Below are 21,185 nucleotides of genomic sequence, written 5' to 3'. Positions count from 1 at the left end.
AGATTAAATGACAGAGAGACAGACAGGGAGAGTGTATGAGTGAGAGAGAAAGAGACAGACAGGGAGAGTGAGTGAAAGAGAGACAGATAGACAGACAGGGAACAGTAAGTGACAGAGAGACAGACAGGGAGAGTGAATGACAGAAAGACAGACGCAGGGAGAGTGAAAGACAGGCAGGGAGAGTGAGTAAGAAACAGGCAGGGAGTTTGAGTGAGAGACTGATAAGGAGAGTGAGTGAGTGACAGAGAGACAGGGAGAGTGAGTGGCAGAGAGACAGAAAGGGAGAGTGAGTAAGTGAGAGACAGACAGACAGGGGAGTCAGCGATAAACAGGCAGGGAGAGTGAGAGAGTTAGGCAGGGAGTTTGTCACTCACTCACTCTCCCTGTCTGTATCTCTGTCAAACTCACTGCCTAACTCTCTCACTCTCCCTGCCTGTTTATCGCTGACTCCCCTGTCTGTCTGTCTCTCACTTACTCACTCTCCCTGTCTGTTTCTCTGTCACTCACTCACTCTCCCTGTCTGTATCTCTGTCAGAGAAACAGACAGGGAGAGTGAGTCACAGAAAGACAGACAGGGAGAGTGACTGAGGGACATGCAGGGAGAGTAAGTGAGAGACATACAGGGGGAGTGAGTGAGTAACAGACAGGGAGAATGTGTGAGAGACAGGCATGGTGAGTAAGTGAAAGACAGGTAGGGAGTTTGACAGAGAGAAACATGGAGAGTGAGTGACAGAGAGACAGACAGGGAGATTGGGGGACAAAGAGACAGACGGGTAGAGTGAGTGACAGAAAGACAGACAGGGAGAATAAGTGACAGACTGCAAGACAGGGAGAGTTAGTGAGTGAGAGACATATAGGGAAAGAAAGTGAGTAAAAGCGAGACAGACAGGGAGAGTGAGTGAGAGACAGGCAGGAAGAGTGACAAAGAGACAGACAGGGAAACTGAGTGACAGAAAGACAGACAGGGAGCGTGAGTGAGAGAGACATGCAGGGAGAGTGAATGAGAGACAGGCAGGGAGTGAGAGTGACAGATGGACAGGGAGAGTGCGTGGGTGACAGAGAGATAGACAGACAGACAGGGAGAGTGAGGGACAGGGAGTGTGAGTGATAGACAGGCAGGGAGTGAGAGTGAAAGACAGGAAGGGAGAGTGAGAGAGGGATAGGCAGGGAGTTTGACAGAGAAACAGACAGGGAGAGTGAGTGACAGAGAGACAGACAGATAGGGAGAGTGAGTGAAAAAGAGACAGACAGACAGAGTGAGTGAGTGACAGAGAGACAGCCAGACAGATAGGCAGAGTGAGTGTGAGACAGACAGACATTGAGCATGAGTGAGAGACAGGGGGAGTGAATAAAAGACAGGCAGGGAGAGAGAGTGAGTGAGTAAGAGACAGACAGGGAGAGTAACTGAGAAACAAACAGGAAGAATAAGTGAGTGAGAGACAGAGAGGCAGCCAGTGAGTGCGAGTTAGAGAGACAGGGAGAGTAACTGAGAAACAAACAGGAAGAGTAAGTGAGTGAGTGAAATAGAGACAGGCACGGAGAGTGAGTGATATACATAGATAGATGCATATATATATTTGTTAATCCATTCTATTTTTTTTTATAGCTAAAAGGAGTTATTTTCTATCCTGGGCAATGCCAGGATTTACAGCTAGTATTATATAAAAACAAAAAAACTTTTCAACACACCTGGGTTAACCATTTTATTATAAAAAGTCTTGGTCATCTACATAGTCCACCAAATCTGAAGTAGACCAATGCATGATTTCTTAGTCTTAGCTGTTTTGTCTACTACGTGATGGAGCTGACCAATAGGATGAAACTGCACCAATTCCCCTCCTACCGATTCCTGCATGATAGCCTCTGCAAACATAAGAGAGCATGTCCACAACACTGAAGCCTTGAGAATAGCTTTTAATTTTTCAGTACTATAAGGGGACACACATGTTCTTAAAGGTTGGACTTGATGGACTTGCGTCTCCTTCCAGCCTTATATACTATGATACTATGTTAAAAATAACTATTTAATGTTTTATGTTATTTTTAATAAGACCAAGGCCAATTAAAGGAGGAGATTATAGAGAGACCAACAAGGAAACAAATTGGATGTTTGAATGTATGAAACGATTTTATAAGACATTATTATAATTCTCTACATTTCTTACATTTCTCCTGCCCACCAACTGCTACTTTCACTGTAACCCCCCCACCCCACACTCACCTTTCCACATTCCCTGCAGTAGTCTTCTTCTCCGTACCGCTGCTGTGTGCAGCTCAGAAGCCACACATCTTATTGAACATTCTGGTGCACCAAAGGCTCAGTGGTGGGCACTGAGCCGAAGACTCCCGACTTCCTAATTGCATTCTACTTTATGCTTTTTGACATTTCAGCATAGCAATTTGGAATGGTTGAGGGGCGGGGGCATGCATTTACTAACAACAGAAGGTAAAAGGATGTGTGAACCCATTGTTAACATGCTTTAAGTTGTGATCCTATACCTATAAATGCAGACACTTGGTAAGCATTGGTGTACTGGATGCAGCTGGACTGCTTTAACATGTGGAATTAATAAAGTTGATTATTTTATATACGATTCTGGATCCTCCTTGTCTTAGTGAGCTCATCAACTAGAAAAAGACAACTAAGTATTTTCTGTACAATATGCACATTTGCTAAAGGCTAATAAATGGAAACCATGTCACAATTTGGGTGTTGGTCACAGTGGCCGGATTTTTTGCAAAGATTTTAACAGCATCCATTGAGTTCAATTACAGCCAAAACCCTAGTGCCCTGGGCTCCTGCTAGTGGTGGCTGCAGGGAGTGCACTGTGCAGGGGAAATTGATGTATGTCATGTAGTAATGTATGTACTGATAAAATTCCTCTGCTATTCCCCCTTCCCCGAATGCCTGCTGCATTCTCCCCCTTTTACTATTTAATATATATAGAAGCCACTTAAGTTACATATACACCACTCCCTAACCCCTATAATTAATTTTCATACATACAGTCACCTCCCTGTAAAATAAGAAAACCACTTCCCTCCCATGGTGTCCTCCTGCTGTGACTCCTACCTGACTCCTGCTGTGACCACAGTCAGAGCGATGATGTCATCAGGCTGCCCGTGTCACAGAGCTGTGCAGGGTGTCAGAGAAGGAGTCCTGTGCAGCGCTCTCTGCTCTACTGCTGAAAACAGCATGTTCTTACATCTCAGTGTACAAAATGACAACAGCCTGAGGAGAGAATAGAACCTCTGCTTTAGATACTAAGGGGTCCACAGGATGTGATGAGTTATGCTTCAAGCTGTGCATCCAGGGCCCCCTTACACTGTGGGCCCCATAGCAGTCTTTTTGGCTACTTTGGTGATAGCTCCACTACTGCTCAGAGACATAATTCATAATGGTCTACATAGCCATGGGTTTCGTATCCAGAGTCATTTGTATCCGATAATTCATCATTTACTCTTTCCTCCATGATGTTCTCATATTCAGCGCCATTTTTCTTGAGTCTGACGATATCTAGCGTGCAGAGGTGCAGGAAAATGTACTGGTCCTACAAAAATGGAGAGGGACATATTTAGTTGGTGACCTTTAGATCTAAGCTTAAGTTTCTAAAAGTGTTGTTTTCAGGTACTTTTACTATTAATGACCTATCCATAGGCATATAGGGTTTATTTATCATATTCCGCCGCACAAGTGTGATAGCCTTTGCCTTACTGTCAGCTGCCTGTCTCTGGTCACTAAAATTATGTTAACAGTCTACCACATCCCCAAGTCTTTTTCTGCTGCAGTTGTGCTAAGTAATTGACTGTTTACAACATAATTGTACTTTTTGTTTCCATGGCCCAAGTGCATATCCTTACATTTATCTACATTAAACCTCATCTGCCATTTCTCAACCCATTCCACCAGCTTCTACAATCCCTCTGCAATGTTATTCTATCTGCCTCTGTATTAATCACTTTACAGAGCTTAGTTTCCTGCAAATATAGAAATATTGAAAGCAGTATTAAAATGAAATCTCACCTCCGTCTGCACCATTAAAGGCCGGTGAAACAACATTTTATGTACAGTCCCATAAACATTTACAGATTTCCCATCTTCTAGCTGATACATAATGCAATCAAGAGAAATAAAGATTCCACATCTTCCAGTGCCGGTCCTAGGGAAGAAGCAGTTACGCAAGGTAATGAATGGCAACTATGATTTATGGAATGGAGGAGCAATATGTCTTATGTCAGCAAACTTTACTATTTTCTATGCCACTTCTTATATCAGTTCTTCTTTCTTACTACTGTAGCCTGAGTAAGGTAGTAGCTATATTCTTGCCATGTTCCCAGCTTCTGAGCAATCATACAGGACAGTGAACCACCGCAATCCTGTTTCATGGACCAACTAGAGTCCAGAAGGCAGGACTGAGCATTGCAGGGATGCAGTATATGATGCAAGGAGTCCCTGCTTTCCTGAAGAACAGCTGCACTGAACTTTAATCATGATTATACTTCATCACTGCTGTTAGGTGAATAAACAGGGACTCCTTGCATCATATATGATGCACAATCTTGTCCTCTGCACTGTGGTCAGTCCGTGAAACATGACAATGGCTTAAGGTCACGCTTGTGTAAAGCAGCCCTTAGTCCCAGAGCCACATTGGAAATATAATGCCCCTGCTCACTGCACTTTTGGTCTTGCTCCTAGCGAAGGTTTTCCTCCCCGTTCTCTTACCTGCAGTGAACCAAGGTGGGGGATGTGGAAGATTTTTGTTTCTTGTACTGGTGGACCTGGTGTAAAAACTGTAGTAGGAGGAATTTGTTGAGCATATCACCGCTCTCCTGCCAGCTATTAAAATGGAAATGTCGTGCTTGATGACTTTCTTTACTTTTAATCTGATAGAGAACAAACAAAGTACATATAATATTACAGGATATACATCTCATACTGACTACACACTCATCACCTCTATATGCAGATGTTATACTTACATTTGTTACTATAAAATCTCTGACAGTCCAACGCCTGTGGGTGGTTTCAGACAAACAGAAAACTATGATATCGCCAAACTTTTTAGCTTCGGTTGTTGGCCAATATTCCTCACCTCGCCCCTAAAAATGTCCAAATGAGAGCAAATCTTGTGACTTGGCACAAATAATGTAAAACATTTTGGGCCACATGTATCACTCATTTTTTCTGTTATTTTTGTGTCTTTTCATTCAGGCACGCCGTTTTTGCACCATTTTTGCGATAAAACGCCAAACTAGCCGCGCAGCAAAAATAACCAGGTTTCCCTCATCTATCCTACAAATCCAGATTTGTTGTTGCGCCTAATGATATCCATCACTCGCGACTTTTCATTCAGGCGCAAAAACACTCCAGCCCGAAGGTGGCGTAAACTGAGAAGTGACACTGAGCAGCTCATCCCCAAACAGAAGAGCTCAACCAGACACTGCACACACTAGTACAGATAATGCAGACACTGCAGACACTAGAACAGATAATACAGACAGTGCAGACACTAGTACAGCTAATACAGACACTGCAGACACTAGTACAGATAATACAGACATAATACATACACTACAGACACTAGAACAGATAATACAGACAGTGCAGACACTAGTACAGATAATACAGACAGAGCAGACACTAGTACAGATAATACAGACACTACAGACACTAGTACAGATAATACAGCCATAATACATACACTGCAGACACTAGTAGATAATACAGACACTACAGACACTAGAACAGATAATACAGACACTGCAGACACTAGTACAGATAATACAGCCATAATACATACACTACAGACACTAGAACAGACACTGCAGACACTAGTACAGATAATACAGACACTGCAGACACTAGTACAGATAATACAGACACTGCAGACACTAGAACAGATAATACAGACACTGCAGACACTAGAACAGATAATACAGACACTGCAGACACTAGTACAGATAATACAGCCATAATACATACACTACAGACACTAGAACAGATAATACAGCCATAATACATACACTACAGACACTAGAACAGATAATACAGACACTGCAGACACTAGTACAGATAATACAGACACTGCAGACACTAGTACAGATAATACAGACACTAGAACAGATAATACAGACACTGCAGACACTAGAACAGATAATACAGACACTGCAGACACTAGAACAGATAATACAGACACTGCAGACACTAGTACAGATAATACAGACATAACATACACTGCAGACACTAGTACAGATAATACAGACACTGCAGACACTAGTGCAGATAATACAGACACTAGAACAGATAATACAGACATAACATACACTGCAGACACTAGTACAGATAATACAGACACTGCAGACACTAGTACAGATAATACAGACACTGCAAACACTAGTACAGATAATACAGACACTGCAAACACTAGTACAGATAATACAGACACTGCAGACACTAGTACAGATAATACAGACACTGCAGACACTAGAACAGATAATACAGACACTGCAGACACTAGAACAGATAATACAGACACTGCAAACACTAGTACAGATAATACAGACACTGCAGACACTAGTACAGATAATACAGACACTGCAGACACTAGAACAGATAATACAGACACTGCAAACACTAGTACAGATAATACAGACACTGCAAACACTAGTACAGATAATACAGACATAACATACACTGCAGACACTAGTACAGATAATACAGACACTGCAGACACTAGTACAGATAATACAGACACTGCAAACACTAGTACAGATAATACAGACACTGCAAACACTAGTACAGATAATACAGACACTGCAGACACTAGTACAGATAATACAGACATAACATACACTGCAGACACTAGTACAGATAATACATACACTACAGACACTAGTACAGATAATACAGACACTGCAAACACTAGTACAGATAATACAGACACTGCAAACACTAGTACAGATAATACAGACACTGCAAACACTAGTACAGATAATACAGACACTGCAAACACTAGTACAGATAATACAGCCATAATACATACACTACAGACACTAGAACAGATAATACAGACACTGCAGACACTAGTACAGATAATACAGACACTGCAGACACTAGAACAGATAATACAGACATAACATACACTGCAGACACTAGTACAGATAATACATACACTACAGACACTAGTACAGATAATACAGACACTGCAGACACTAGAACAGATAATACAGACACTGCAAACACTAGTACAGATAATACAGACACTGCAAACACTAGTACAGATAATACAGACACTGCAGACACTAGTACAGATAATACAGACACTAGAACATATAATACAGACATTAGATACATTACAGACAGGAGCTGCAGATTCTATTTACAGTTCATCACCTTCTATTTACAAAACATTCTGCAAAATCCTCAGCTCAAAGCAAGAGCTGAGAACTTTGCAGAATGTTGCAGATACTACAGACAAGTGTCCCCCATGTAATTCTGCACAGTATCACCAGTGTATCTGAGGGGGATACTGTGCAGAATTACAGGGGCGCAGCAGGAGACCAGCACTGGGGTATCCCCTCCAGGAGAAGCCACTGCTGAGGAGATCACTGGGTGCAGGGTGTCACACACCTGGGTGCTGCTGTGAGTGTTATCTTCATGCTGGGATGTGGAAGAAGCAGAGAGGAGCTTGTAGCAGGATCACATGTAAGTGCCTGAATCTAACATTGCACCTTAACTGCGCCAAAATTGCGCCTAAACTTTGGCGTGATTAATAAGAGGCAGGAAATTAACTTATCACAGATGGTTGTAGCTTGTGATAATTCTGGCAAAACAGTGCGCCAGAATTTAGGCGCAACTACTACACTTAGGCGCACAAAAGGGATAAATGTGTCCCTTTGTATATAAATTTTGGGCCAGTTTTATAAAAAAATGTCCTAAGGTTAGACAGTCTTATTCTGCCCCAGATTTATAGAAGTGTCTAACGCTAGATGATAAATCTGTGCTAGTATAAGACTGTTTAGTCCTACTCTGCACCTCCTATTAGTTGGCTTAACCTACGCCACAAAATTAGGACAAAATTCTGTCGGGTTAGCTGTATTGCTGGCGCACCTTTTTGGCGTGACACGCCCCGTTTTTAAGGCACGCCCGTTTTGTGCTAGTAGTAGGAGAGCCAGAACACGGTCTAAAACCCTTTATAAATGAGGTGCAGACAGGTTTTTGGTGCAAACTGTGACAGAATTCTCTCATAAAAAGATTAATAAATCTGCCCAAAAGTTTTTAGTTGTGATTTACATTGCTGGTTTTAACTATTTACATGAATTGAAATTTGGTTTAGATTATGTCAATTGTATTTTAAGAAAGAATTGAAAAATCCACCTCAGGAAACCAAAATAACCAAAAATAAATTAGTCAATAATTAGCTGTTAATATCATAGATTAAAATCCATTTGCTTAAAATGTTATTACAGTAGTTATAAGTGTATGGTCGCAAATACTAATAATGAAAATGTGAGAATCAGGATAAGTTACTGCACCTTGAAATCTTCTTGGATATCAGACAACATTACAATAGTGTTAATGCGCTTCTCCCAGATCATGTACCAGAAGTCATTCATGGTCCCTGGTAATGGGTGCTGAGCGACTATATATTCCTTCTGTGATTTGTATCCCTGGTGCAGGAGAAGAGAGAATGAATCAGCACCTCCATCATCCATCCTCAGTCACTATCAGCACCTCCATCCTCAGTCACTATCAGCACCTCCATCCTCAGTCACTATCAGCACCTCCATCCTCAGTCACTATCAGCACCTCCATCCTCAGTCACTATCAGCACCTCCATCATCCATCCTCAGTCACTATCAGCACCCTCATCATCCATCCTCAGTCACTATCAGCACCTCCATCATCCATCCTCAGTCACTACAGGCACCTCCATCATCCATCCTCAGTCACTATCAGCACCTCCATCATCCATCCTCAGTCACTATCAGCACCCTCATCATCCATCCTCAGTCACTATCAGCACCTCCATCATCCATCCTCAGTCACTACAGGCACCTCCATCATCCATCCACAGTCACTATCAGCACCTCCATCATCCATCCACAGTCACTATCAGCACCTCCATCATCCATCCTCAGTCACTATCAGCACCTCCATCATCCATTCTCAAAAACCATAAGAGGGTGACTTACAGGCACATAACTGGCGTTGATATAGTAGTTTTTGATCGTTGACAAGGTAACTCGAGTTTTATTATCTACAATAAACAAATATTTCATAAAGTCACTCATGGAAAGGAAAATGGCAACAATTAAATAAAAATGATATAATCACATAAGTGAAATGTGATAGACCCATAATGTATTGCTGAATTGGTGGCATGTGCCATATGTATAGGCTTATAGTGGCATGTAATGTATGTATAGTTTTCTGTGGTTGTCTCTGTATAAGGAGAATTGTATCACCTGCAGGAGTAGAACAGGTGTTTTATGTCCTTGTTAGGTGTGTGGAGCCTGTGAATATATATAAACTGCTTGCACAGGTATTTAAGAAGGGTCTGCACCACAAATGTGTCACACACGACCCTTTTGTGGTGCGGCTGCACTAGTCATCATGCAACACAAATTAGGCGGCTCCGGTGCTCCATCGGACTGTGCACCGTATTTAACATGCAAAGTCCGACAGAAGTGTGTCACACGCCCCATGTTTAAGGTGCAAAAATAAAAGTGGTGCACTCTGTCGGAGCAGTGCAGGGGGCGCCAGATTCATGAAGAGTCGGCAACAGAAATTTTGAATCTGGCGCCCCCTGCAAACTAGACAGGCAAACTGCATTTAGTACAGACTGCACTGTTTTTAGTAAGTCTGCCCCACTATTGGGCTCATTTACTAAGGGTTCGAATCGCACACTTTCGTTGGGTTTCCCGATGATTTCCAATTTGCGCCGTATTGCCCCGGCATTTTGGCGCACACGATAAGATTTTGGCGCATCAGCGCCGGTTTTCAAGTGACAGAAATCAGGGGGCGTGGCCGTTGGACAACCGACGGATTTGGAAAAAACTCGAAATCTAAAAAAGAATTTGTGTCGCAAGATCAGCACTCACCTGCATCGGGACGAAGAAGGTGAATTGCGGCGGACCTCGGCACAGCAGCGACACCTGCTGGATATCGGGCGCACGGACCTTAGTGAATCCCGGCAGACCCGAATCATTGTCGGACAACGCGCCGCGGGATCGCGACTGGACCAGGTAAGTAAATGTGCCCCTATGTGTGAACAGATGCTAAATATGATGCGGGTGATTTCTTACATGGGAGAGCTGCATCTGGACGGTTCTTCTCTTCATTATCGGGATGGGAGGCCACAGACCTTGGTAGTAAGACATCTACAGCCTGTAGTCTCTAAAATGTAGAAATCACATATCGATTTAAAAAATTAAAATCTGTTGTAGATTTGTGAGTATTTCTCAGCAGCGCCACCACAGGGGAAATGAAGCATTACACTGGGGCACATTTACTTACCCGGTTCAGTCGCGATCCAGCGGCGCGTTCTCTGCTCTGGATTCGGGTCCGGCCGGGATTTATGAATGTAGTTCTTCCGCCGTCCACCAGGTGGCGCTGCTGCGCTGAAAGTCATCTCATCGCGCCGGAATGCACCACCTCGGACCAGGTGAAGGTAAGCGCTCCCCAAGCGACACTTTTTCGGTTTTTAAATGCGGCGGTTTTTCCGAATACGTCGGGTTTTCGTTCGGCCACGCCCCCAGATTTCCGTCGCGCGCATGCCGGCGCCGATGCGCCACAATCCGATCGCGTGCGCCATAATCCCTGGGCAATTCAGGTACAATCAGCGCAAATCGGAAATATTCGGGTAACACGTCGGGAAAACGCGAATCGGGCCCTTAGTAAATGACCCCCACTGTGTCCACTCACATGAATATGTAGAGCAGGACAAGAACTACAGAAAGAAAGACGCTCCTCAGTTTCCATACTGGATAATAGATGACAAGAAGATGAGCACCCAGAATCTATTTACCCCTATACAGACAACGTGACACCTGATGGTAGCTGTATGACGTGAAGGTCCACATTTAAAAAAATCTAAATAGTCACAAGTAAAAGTTCTTAGAAATGACCCACATGGCCCTGTAAGCAATATGGATATTGGGAAGCTCTTGAACTGACCCAAGAAATCAGAACCACCCACATTTTGGCAGATTGTACACAACCCTCCGCTGGTGACTCCAGGAGCAGTCTAATGTGAAGCAGTAATAATGTTATACTTACTCTAAACTCTGCAACGAAGCCCTTGTTTTTATCCGCCTGCATATTTTGGAAGAATTCCTCGTAGTGTTTTGTGTCACAATTTCTGTAAAATAAATTCCAATGAATAAAATTCTTTCCTATAATAAAATCAATTTGTGATTTGCCATGAATTAAACAATGGGGCACATTTACTAAGGGTCCGAATCGCTCTTTTTCGTCAGGTTTCCCGAAAATTACCGGTTTGCGCTGAATTGCTCTGGGTTTTTGGCATACGAGATCGGATTGTGGTGCATCGGGTTCGTAAAAACCGCCGTATTTAAAAAAAATGTGTCGCTTGACACGCGCTTACATGCACCCACGATAGCTTGGTGAACTCCGGCAGACCTGGGTACAGCAGCAACACCTGGTGGACATCGGGCACACGACCTTAGTGAATCGCCGGAAGACCTGAATCCTCGACGGAGAACGCGCCGCTGGATCGCGACAGGACCGGGTAAGTAAATGTGCCCCATTGCATACAGTATCCTCATCCATCCTGCATGTATACACGTAATACATTTACTACAGTTTTATGATGTCTTATTTATCCACATGCCTATCCACATCCGTGTCAGGGTCACCCTGTATTTAGTCGCATTGTCCGCGTGTTTTCCTGGCATTTATTACATCATAAGTCATGTTATCTATTTGCATAATGTATATATGTAAAAACTCTAAATCCTGAGTGTATCTCTGAGAGTTATTGTATAATGACATAACTATATATTCTTTACAGATCCACTGGACAGAACATCTGACAAATGTATTTTCAGTCCAAAATCAAAATAAAATGTCACATAGAAGGGAATATATACAAAATTACATTACAATAAATAATTTTCCTATGTAGTCACCAGTGTATTATATACAATAATCTAACACTCCCTTCATCTTTTAGCTTTGAGATATAAATCAGGTCCTGTGGTTCCGCGGATCCAAAATTTCAAGCTTTGCGCTGCCTGTGATACTGAGTGGCACTACATCCCTCTGTGATATGTATGAGTTCTGTGTTATTCCCCATCACATTGCCACCTACAGAGGGTGACTATTCTCTTCAGTCATTCACATTGGCGGTCATTTACTAAGGGCCCGATTCGCGTTTTCCCGACGTGTTACCCGAATATTTCTGATTTGCGGCGATTTTCCCTGAATTGCCCCGGGATTTTGGCGCACGGGATCGGATTGTGGCGCATCGGCGCTGGCATGCACACAACGGAAATCGGGGGGCGTGGCCAAACGAAAATCTGACGGTCCGGAAAAACCACCGCATTTAAAAAAAAAAAAAAAAGTGTCGCGGGACACACGCTTACCTTCACTAGGTCTGGCTTGGTGAAGATCAGTGCATTTCGGGGAACTTCAGCGCAGCAGCGCCACCTGGTGGACGGCGGAGGAACTGCCTTAGTGAATCCGGGCCGGACCCGAATCCACCGCAGAGAACGCGCCGCTGGATCGTGAATGGACCGGGTAAGTAAATCTGCCCCACTGTCAGTGCTCCAGACTAATCCTATCTGGAAATACTCTGTGCTTCTGTGGATCGGGATGTTTTTATTATGTGACCTGTGACTTGTCTCTGTTCCCTCCTTACAGTATGATAATGTTCCTATCACATGCAGCCGCCTCTTTGGTAACATCATCACATCGTTGTACCGGTCACTGTTTCCTACTAAATCAGCGCTCTCCCCTCCTGCTGTCTCCTGTAGTTCACATTATTTCTTCAGCCCTTTATATATGAAGGATGGAAAATCATGCATGAAAAAAACAGGTTACTATAAAAATCTTTCTGGTTTTTACCTCTTTTTTCTCCAAAAATAAACTCCGACACCAATGAGGACACAGATGAGGACTACAAGCCCTGCTACTACACCTCCTGCTATGGCGCCTGAAATAAAAATGTACAGAATATTGATTAGTGACGTGATGTCCATAGTGATAACACATGACCAAACCCTCACAGGGCTGCCATCGGGGGGAAAACTGTGACTCCTGTCACGGGTCTCGCAAACAATCAACTGAACAGAGTGGTGGCTAGGCTGTACCTACCATTCACTGTAACAAGTCCAATACAACAGTTACCTAGGCACCAGGAATGTACAACCTCCTAGATGGATAGACACCCCGACGCGCGTTTCGGCACGCTGCCTTCATCAAGGGGTAATGATACACAGACAAGGGGCAGTATTTAAATAAATAAGGACCAATAGGAGTCTGAGACACACACCTGTATATCATGAGCTGCAGTGATGTCGGGCAAAGCAGTGAATGCAGTTCAGCTTCTGAATTCCGAAGCTGCGGTGGTCACGTGACCCGATCACGTGACTAGTGATGTCACGGTCATAGATTACGCACCTCGCGCAACTTCGGAGTTTACTATCAAGCACAGGCCTCAAGAACGACTATATATGGCCCAATAATATGAGCCATGTGCTGGTTTTATTTCAAAGTCCAAACACAACCCTGGGAGCAGAAGTTATATTACCCTGCTGTGGTGCTGTTTATGGAATGGCCGTCTAAATAAGTCCTTCTTCAGCCTGTGAGCCCCTCCATCCGTCCATAGTGATGATACACAGGGATAGTATGGTCAGAAAAGGCTTTGGCTTAAGGGCCATGATCTTATTTTTTGGGTGCTACCTATTTTTGCAACATTTTTTTTTTGAGAAACACATTTAAAGAGTAATAAAGATTTTTCTTTTAAAATTCAAATGTGTTAAAAAGGTGTTTTTTTTTAACTTTTCAAATGAACACAAAATAACCATTGCACTGCACAAAAATGGCCTAACAGGGAAGAGTATCGCAGCTAGAAAGATTGCACCTCAGTCACCAATCTATCGCATCATCAAGGAATTCAAGGAGAGAGGTTCCATTGTTACCAAAAAGGACAAGCAAGCCCCAGGAACGTCTCTTACAAGTGTTTCAGCTTGGGGATGGGGCTACCAGCAGTGCAGAGCTCAGGAATGGCAGCAGCAGGTGTGAGGCATCTGCACGCACTGTGACACTGCAGAGACTCCTGGAGCAAGGCCTGGTGTCAAGGGGGGCAGCAAAGAAGCCACTTCTCTCCAGAAAACACATCAGGGACAGACTGATATTCTGCAAAAGGTGCAGGGAGTGGACTGCTGAGGACTGGGGTAAAGTCATTTTCTCTGATGAATCCCCTTTCCGATTGTTTGGAACATCTGGAAAACAGCTTGTTGGGAGAAGACAAGGTGAGCGATACCACCAGTCTTGTCTCATGCCACCTGTAAAGCCTCCTGCAGCCACTCATGTGTGTGTGTGGGGGGGGGGGGGGGCGGCTTCTCAGCCAAGGGAATCGGCTCTCTCACAGTCTTGCCTAAAAACACATCCATGAATAAAGAATGGGACCAGAATGTCCTCCAAGAGCAACTTCTCCCAACCGTCCAAGAGGTGATAACTAAATGGCTCAGGGAACAAAACAGAGATTTTGGGTCCATGGCCTGGAAACTCCCCAGATCTTAATCCCATTGAGAACTTGTGGTCAATCATCAAGAGACGGGGGACAAACAAAAACCAACAAATTGTGGCAAAATGCAAGCAGTGATTGTGCAGGAATGGACTGCTATCAGTCAGGATTTGGTCCAGAAGTCGATTGAGAGGGAGAATTGCAGAGGTCCTGAAGAAGAAGAGTCAACACTGCAAATATTGACTTGCTGTATTAACTCACTCTAACTGACAATAAAAGCTTTTGTTACTCATAATATGATTGCACTTGTATCTCTGTATGTGATAAAAACATCTGACAAACCAGAGGGCAACAGATCATGTGAAAATATAATATTTGTGTCATTCTCAAAATGTATGGCCATGACTGTGTACAGGGGGAAACACACTCCTAGTGGGTCTTATAAGCGTGTGGGGGGTGTCACAAAATTTGCCGGTTATGGCCTGGTAATGCCTAACATGCCTGAATCTAGTGGCGGCCATTACTAAAGCAATGTGACCAGTGATTATATTTATTGGTGGAGGTCATGTGACTGCTGGCTGTGACAATGTAACAAAATAGATCTGGACAAAAGTTCTAGAAGTAGTTTTCCAAAAAAATTATGAATTATAAGCTAATGCAACATCTTGGAGAACCGCAAGGACAGATGTGTCTACCTGAAGAAGAATCTGTAGAAGAACCTGTAGAAGATGCTGATCCAGTGTAACTTGTGTAAGACACTAGAGATTGTTCCTCAATGATTTTCCTTGTGTTTGGGTCAAACTTGATAACATTGAAGCCAGCAATGCTGACCCTGAAAAACAGAAAAATAATTCAATATTTAGTGTGGATTACTCAACTGAATGCACAGCAAACATCGTGGCTTTATGTGATACCAGCTCCTGGACTCCTGATCACCAGCTCCTGGACTCCTGATCACAAGCTCCTGGACTCCTGATCACAAGCTCCTGGACTCCTGATCACCAGCTCCTGGACTCCTGATCACAAGCTCCTGGACTCCTGATCACAAGCTCCTGGACTCCTGATCACAAGCTCCTGGACTCCTGATCACCAGCTCCTGGACTCCTGATCACCAGCTCCTGGACTCCTGATCACCAGCTCCTGGACTCCTGATCACACGCTCCTGGACTCCTGATCACACGCTCCTGGACTCCTGATCACACGCTCCTGGACTCCTGATCACACGCTCCTGGACTCCTGATCACAAGCTCCTGGACTCCTGATCACTTGCTCCTGGACTCCTGATCACAGGCTCCTGGACTCCTGATCACAGGCTCCTGGACTCCTGATCACAGGCTCCTGGACTCCTGATCACAGGCTCCTGGACTCCTGATCACAGGCTCCTGGACTCCTGATCACAGGCTCCTGGACTCCTGATCACAGGCTCCTGGACTCCTGATCACAGGCTCCTGGACTCCTGATCACAGGCTCCTGGACTCCTGATCACCGGCTAATAGACTTCTGATCACCGGCTCCTAGACTCCTGATCACCGGCTAATAGACTTCTGATCACCGGCTCCTAGACTCCTGATCACCGGCTCCTAGACTCCTGATCACCGGCTCCTAGACTCCTGATCACAGACATTGATCACCGACTCCTAGACTCCTGATCACCGGCTCCTAGACTCCTGATCACAGGCTCCTAGTCTCCTGATCATTTAGACTCCTGAACACTGACTCCTAGTCTCCTGATCACAGGCTCCTAGACTCCTGATCATTTAGACTCCTGATCACCGACTCCTAGACTCCTGATCACCGGCTCCTAGACTCCTGATCACCGGCTCCTTGGAAAACATACCTCTGTCTGCCCCCTACCTGCCACGTCTCTTCCCCATAAGGATTTGAATTGTAAGGAATGGGGATATGTAAGTGCCTTCTCTGGCAGGTAAAGCATAATAAATGCCGGCAGTGAGTCCATATCCCAAGGCTTTGTATACCATCTGAAGACTTTTTGACGATAGTCATTTAGTGGGGTACCTGTACTGTAACTGGGGCTCCAGTGGTCCATTAACATAAGAATGAGTCATGTTTCTGTCACCCACATGAATCCATAAATCACTTGACCCTCCAGATCTCGCTTGTTGCTCGATAATATGTGTGACATAAGTTTTGGTTGAAGCGTTTTTAAAATCATTGTATGTTTTTGATAAAATTCCCCAAGGTGGACGATTGTCTAAAAAGAGATGTCAAGAATTTAGGATCATAGAAGACAAGAGAATTATACCAAAAGGAAAAATACCAACATTGGAGGCAGCAGGTTACATTTCTTGGAGGAGGTTTTCAGAAAGAATTTCATGGCCTACAGTTTAAGACTCTACAGTGTCATTTATTTTAGCTTTTTCTTTGATTATTCTTCCATTCTTAAAAAAACAAAACACTCATATGCCTCTTATATACATCAAGCAAATCCAAGAATTTGTGTAGCGTATATAGTGTGTGTATAGTTTGTCACAAGGATCGGGAGACATAGTCACAGGAGAGGTCAGGATGCAGAGTCTGTGGACCCTCTGGACCACTGCGGGACCGGAGTGGCACCTGGTCTTCACCAGAGCTCGCATCAAACCGGGATGATCTTGCTGTGACAAGATGCCACTAGGTTGTTCCACGGGTGCGACTAGGCACACGGTGGCAGCCACGGTAGTAGAGAGATGCAGGACACAGTCCGACCTGGGGTGACAGCAGGAAAACAGCTTGGGAGGATACACTGGAACTCACGGCATCTTGTTCATCTAGCAGCACGGAAACAAACCCCACCGTGAGGGCAATCAGTAGAATAGCAAAATTAATGGTCCAGCTGCGATAAGATCAGGTGTATTTCCTTTTTACATGTTTGCAATATAGTGTAACTATTTAAAATACCTGGATAATGGCCTAGATAGTGCTAAGCAATTTATTCAGGAAAGCTCATTGGTCATCGTCCTTTAGCCACTGGAATTACAGTCACTTATCCTGGCACGAAAAATTCAAAAGCAGCTTTGTACCAGCAACACTGCAGAGGCTTTTCCTGCAGAGTATCTTGTCCCCTGACGTTATGGCTACCACTGATCATGATTTCACAACTCTCAAGTTCTACCACATAGAAACAGCAACTAAACACTTGAACAATTTCTTAGATGTTTTGTGTCTGATGCTCAGGAGGGAAAATATTTCTTCCCATTGCAGAATTAGCTATTAACAATAGAGTAAATTCCTTGGAGGAATAAACTATCACAATAAACTATGGGTTTATCTATGGGTGATGACTCACATGACACCTCTCTATTCCACTGAAAATATAACGAAGGATTGCCCAAAATATAGCACAACATAGTACAGGTAAAGAAGCTCATACCATTCATCTCTGTTGTTATTATGACAGCATAGGCCACTATAGGTTTCTCTGAAGTATCAAAAGGTGAGAAAGTAATGTCCATGGAACCATCGGATATCGATCGAGTGATCTGAATGCTGCTGGATTGATCTGGTTTTCCTATGGAAAGATCATGGACAAGACATATTGAATTTAGAATCTGTAAAGCAAATGACTGTAATATATCAATTCCATTTTCTATTTCCAATGTATTTATACTGCATCTTAACAATTATGGCTACTAAATATGTATAAAAATAAATATGAAAAAAGGGAGAGCACATTGGCATCTGTATAATCTTACACTATGTAGAAATAATGCTTTATAGATGGATGTCTAACAGTACTGATATACACTAATACTATATATATATTGTTAGGGTTCTGGGTCAGTGGACCCTCTGGACCACCGTGGGAGATGGTACTAGCTGACACCTGGGACTGGAGTCTAAGGCCCACCTTGTCTTCACCAGAGTCCGCTGCAAAGCGGTATGGTCTTGCTGCGGCTGTGTGCCACCAGGTCATTCCACAGGTGCGACTTGCCCGCGATGTCAGCCAAGGTAGTAGTGCAGAACACAGTTCAGGCCTGGGGTGACAGCGGTAGTACAACGCAAGAGTGAACACTGGAACACACAGCAGGAACACGGGAGCAGGCACACAGAACAGGAACGCTGGAGTACAGGGATATGGGAATCACGCAGGGGAGCTTTCTCTAAGGCAGTTGGCTCAAAGATCCGTCAGGGAATGATGGGAGCCGCCAGAATTTAATGGAAGCCCAGAAGTGACCAGCGCCAATAAGTGGTGCGCTGGGCCTTTAATTTCTCAATTGCCGGTGCGCGCGTCTCCACTCCATAGGGCCGCTTAACCTGCATGGGAGCAGGCTCGTGGGAAGGTAAGTGAGGGTCCGGGGAGCCGGGCCACAAAGGAGAGGCGTGACAGTACCCCCCCTGGTCTCCCCCTCTTCTTGGTCCCAAAAAACCTCTGGAGGAGATTTCGATCCAAAATATGCTCTTCGGGGTCCCAGGATCTCTGCTCCGGCCCGAACCCCTTCCAGTCTACAAGAAAGAACCACTTACCCCTCACGGTCTTCATGTCCAGGACCTCCTTAACTTCTTAGACATCAGGAGAGTCAGCCTCAGGAGCAGAAGGAGGAGATTGCTGAGAGAAGCGGTTCAAGACGACTGGCTTCAGGAGGGAGACATGGGATTAGTTTGGGATACATATTGATGGAGGAAGGCGGAGCTTGTAGGCCACTTGATTGATGCGCTTGATTAACTCAAAGGGACCAAGGAACCGAGGACCAAGCTTGTAGCTAGGTATCTTCAGCCAGACATATCTGGAGGATAACCACACCTTGTCACCCAGACAGAAGACACGAGGAGCTCCATGATTCTTATCAGCCTGGGTCTTGGTGCAGTCTGTGGCTCGGAGAAGGGACTGGCGGGTCTTGTTTCAAATTGATTTGAGGTCCTGCACCAGATCCTCTACCGCAGGGAGATGGGAAGGAGTAGATAGCGGAAGGAGGACGAGGGATTCGTCCGTAGACCACAAAGAGCAGAGCTCCACCATCTGACTGAGTCCAGGGAATTAAAGGAGAACTCAGCCCATGGTAGCAGGTCAGCCCCGTTATCTTGACGGGTTGAGATGAAGTGGCGGAGGTAACAGCCGCAATGTGAGTGGCATTCTGGACCCCCAACGTAGGATCTCACCAGTTTCCCAGTTGAGGAACGGAGCATGGAGTTGCAGCCATGGAAGGCCCAGGAGAAGAGAAGATGTGAAGCTTGGCAGGACATAGAAAGACAGTTTTTCTTTGTGCAGGGCTCCAATTTGTAGACTTATCGGCTCAGTGTGGTACCGGACCGAATCGGAGAGAAGCTGTCCGCTGACTGAGGAGATGACAAGGGTTGCTTGAGGGGAACCACCGGAATGTAATGCAGGGAGACAAGAGCAGCATCCACAAAGTTCCACGCGGAACCAGAATCCAAAAATGCTGAGACCTGCACTGGAGCGCTGGTACCACCACTGAGGAGTACTGGAACTGTGAGGCGTGGAGAAGCTGAACACACACCAAAGGACGCTTCTCCCAGAAGCCCTAGGTGCTGGCATTTCCCGGACATTGGGGCGGACTGGACAAGCCCCAATGAAGTGCTTGGGACTGGCACAATACAGACAGAGGTTCTCCTGGCAACGACTGGAACGTTCCTTAGTTCTGAGTCGGACTCTGTCGACCTGCATAGGCTCCACTGCAGACTGCGGCCGGAGGCTGGATCGTCCTTTGGAAAACCAGAGTGTGAGACACTGAAGGGGTTAACTGTGGATGGGCGGTATGTTTCCCCTAGGTTTTGCTATTATGCAAGGCCTTAGTGCTGAGGTTGTGTTGTCCAGCACCTTGGACACAGGTGGTGGGAGCAGCCTAATCAGTCTGCATAAAGTGGCTGAGCAGAGCTGAAAGTGTTGTCTCTCTGGAAGGAGGCTGGAGAGCACGCAGCCTTGACCTCTGTGCCTGGAGCAACAAAAGTTTTTGTTAGTGGTGAGTCAGAGAACCATTGTTTAGTTAGCACCCTGACGGGTAGGATATTATTTTGTTTTGATGCCTGAATGTAAAGGCTGTTTTACTTTGTTCCTGCTGAAATAAACACAGGCTAGACCTGTTTTGGACTGTACTTTGGTGTCACTGTCGTGAACTGCATCATAGCACCAATATGGGCCATATTGCTGCCAACTGTCAGTGGAGCCAATGGACTGCAACCAGACCCGGCGAGTGTCACTGTTTGCCCGGCCGGTTCTGGCAGCCGAGACGGTCACGGATGCAGAACCCCAAGTGTGTATGGTCACAATCGGGGGTCATACAGTGGAAGCCTTGCTAGACTCAGGGAGTCTGGTCACCCTGGTGCGGGGAGCTCTGGTTGATCCTGGACTATACAGTGGGCGGAAAGTGGGAGAGTTGTGTATACATGGGGACACTCGCGAATATCCCACTGCTGTCATCAATCTACATACCCCTTGTGGTACTATTACCCATGAAGTGGGGGTGGTGGGGACCCTGTTTCATGAGGCTATTATCGGCAGAGACTTACCGGTGT

The 21,185-nt window shown here is 44.9% G+C and overlaps 1 protein-coding gene across 1 annotated transcript in view; it reads right to left on the bottom strand.

The window, feature by feature from the left end:
* LOC140070278 (receptor-type tyrosine-protein phosphatase eta-like) overlaps positions 1-21,185 on the bottom strand; it is a 114,431-nt gene that overhangs the window by 77,540 nt on the left and 15,706 nt on the right. The window contains exons 6-12 of the mRNA XM_072116630.1: positions 18,085-18,222; positions 16,731-16,926; positions 15,410-15,546; positions 13,091-13,178; positions 11,282-11,363; positions 10,309-10,399; positions 9,196-9,260 (exon numbers count right to left, since the gene is read on the bottom strand). Of these exons, the coding sequence (XP_071972731.1) occupies positions 9,196-9,260; positions 10,309-10,399; positions 11,282-11,363; positions 13,091-13,178; positions 15,410-15,546; positions 16,731-16,926; positions 18,085-18,222 (797 nt within the window). The remainder of the gene's footprint in view (positions 1-9,195; positions 9,261-10,308; positions 10,400-11,281; positions 11,364-13,090; positions 13,179-15,409; positions 15,547-16,730; positions 16,927-18,084; positions 18,223-21,185) is intronic.

This window comes from Engystomops pustulosus, chromosome 7 (assembly GCF_040894005.1).
Source record: "Engystomops pustulosus chromosome 7, aEngPut4.maternal, whole genome shotgun sequence".
Taxonomy (NCBI): domain Eukaryota; kingdom Metazoa; phylum Chordata; class Amphibia; order Anura; family Leptodactylidae; genus Engystomops; species Engystomops pustulosus.
Note: the sequence above shows the minus strand (reverse complement) of the source record. Positions and strands in the feature narration are given on the sequence as shown.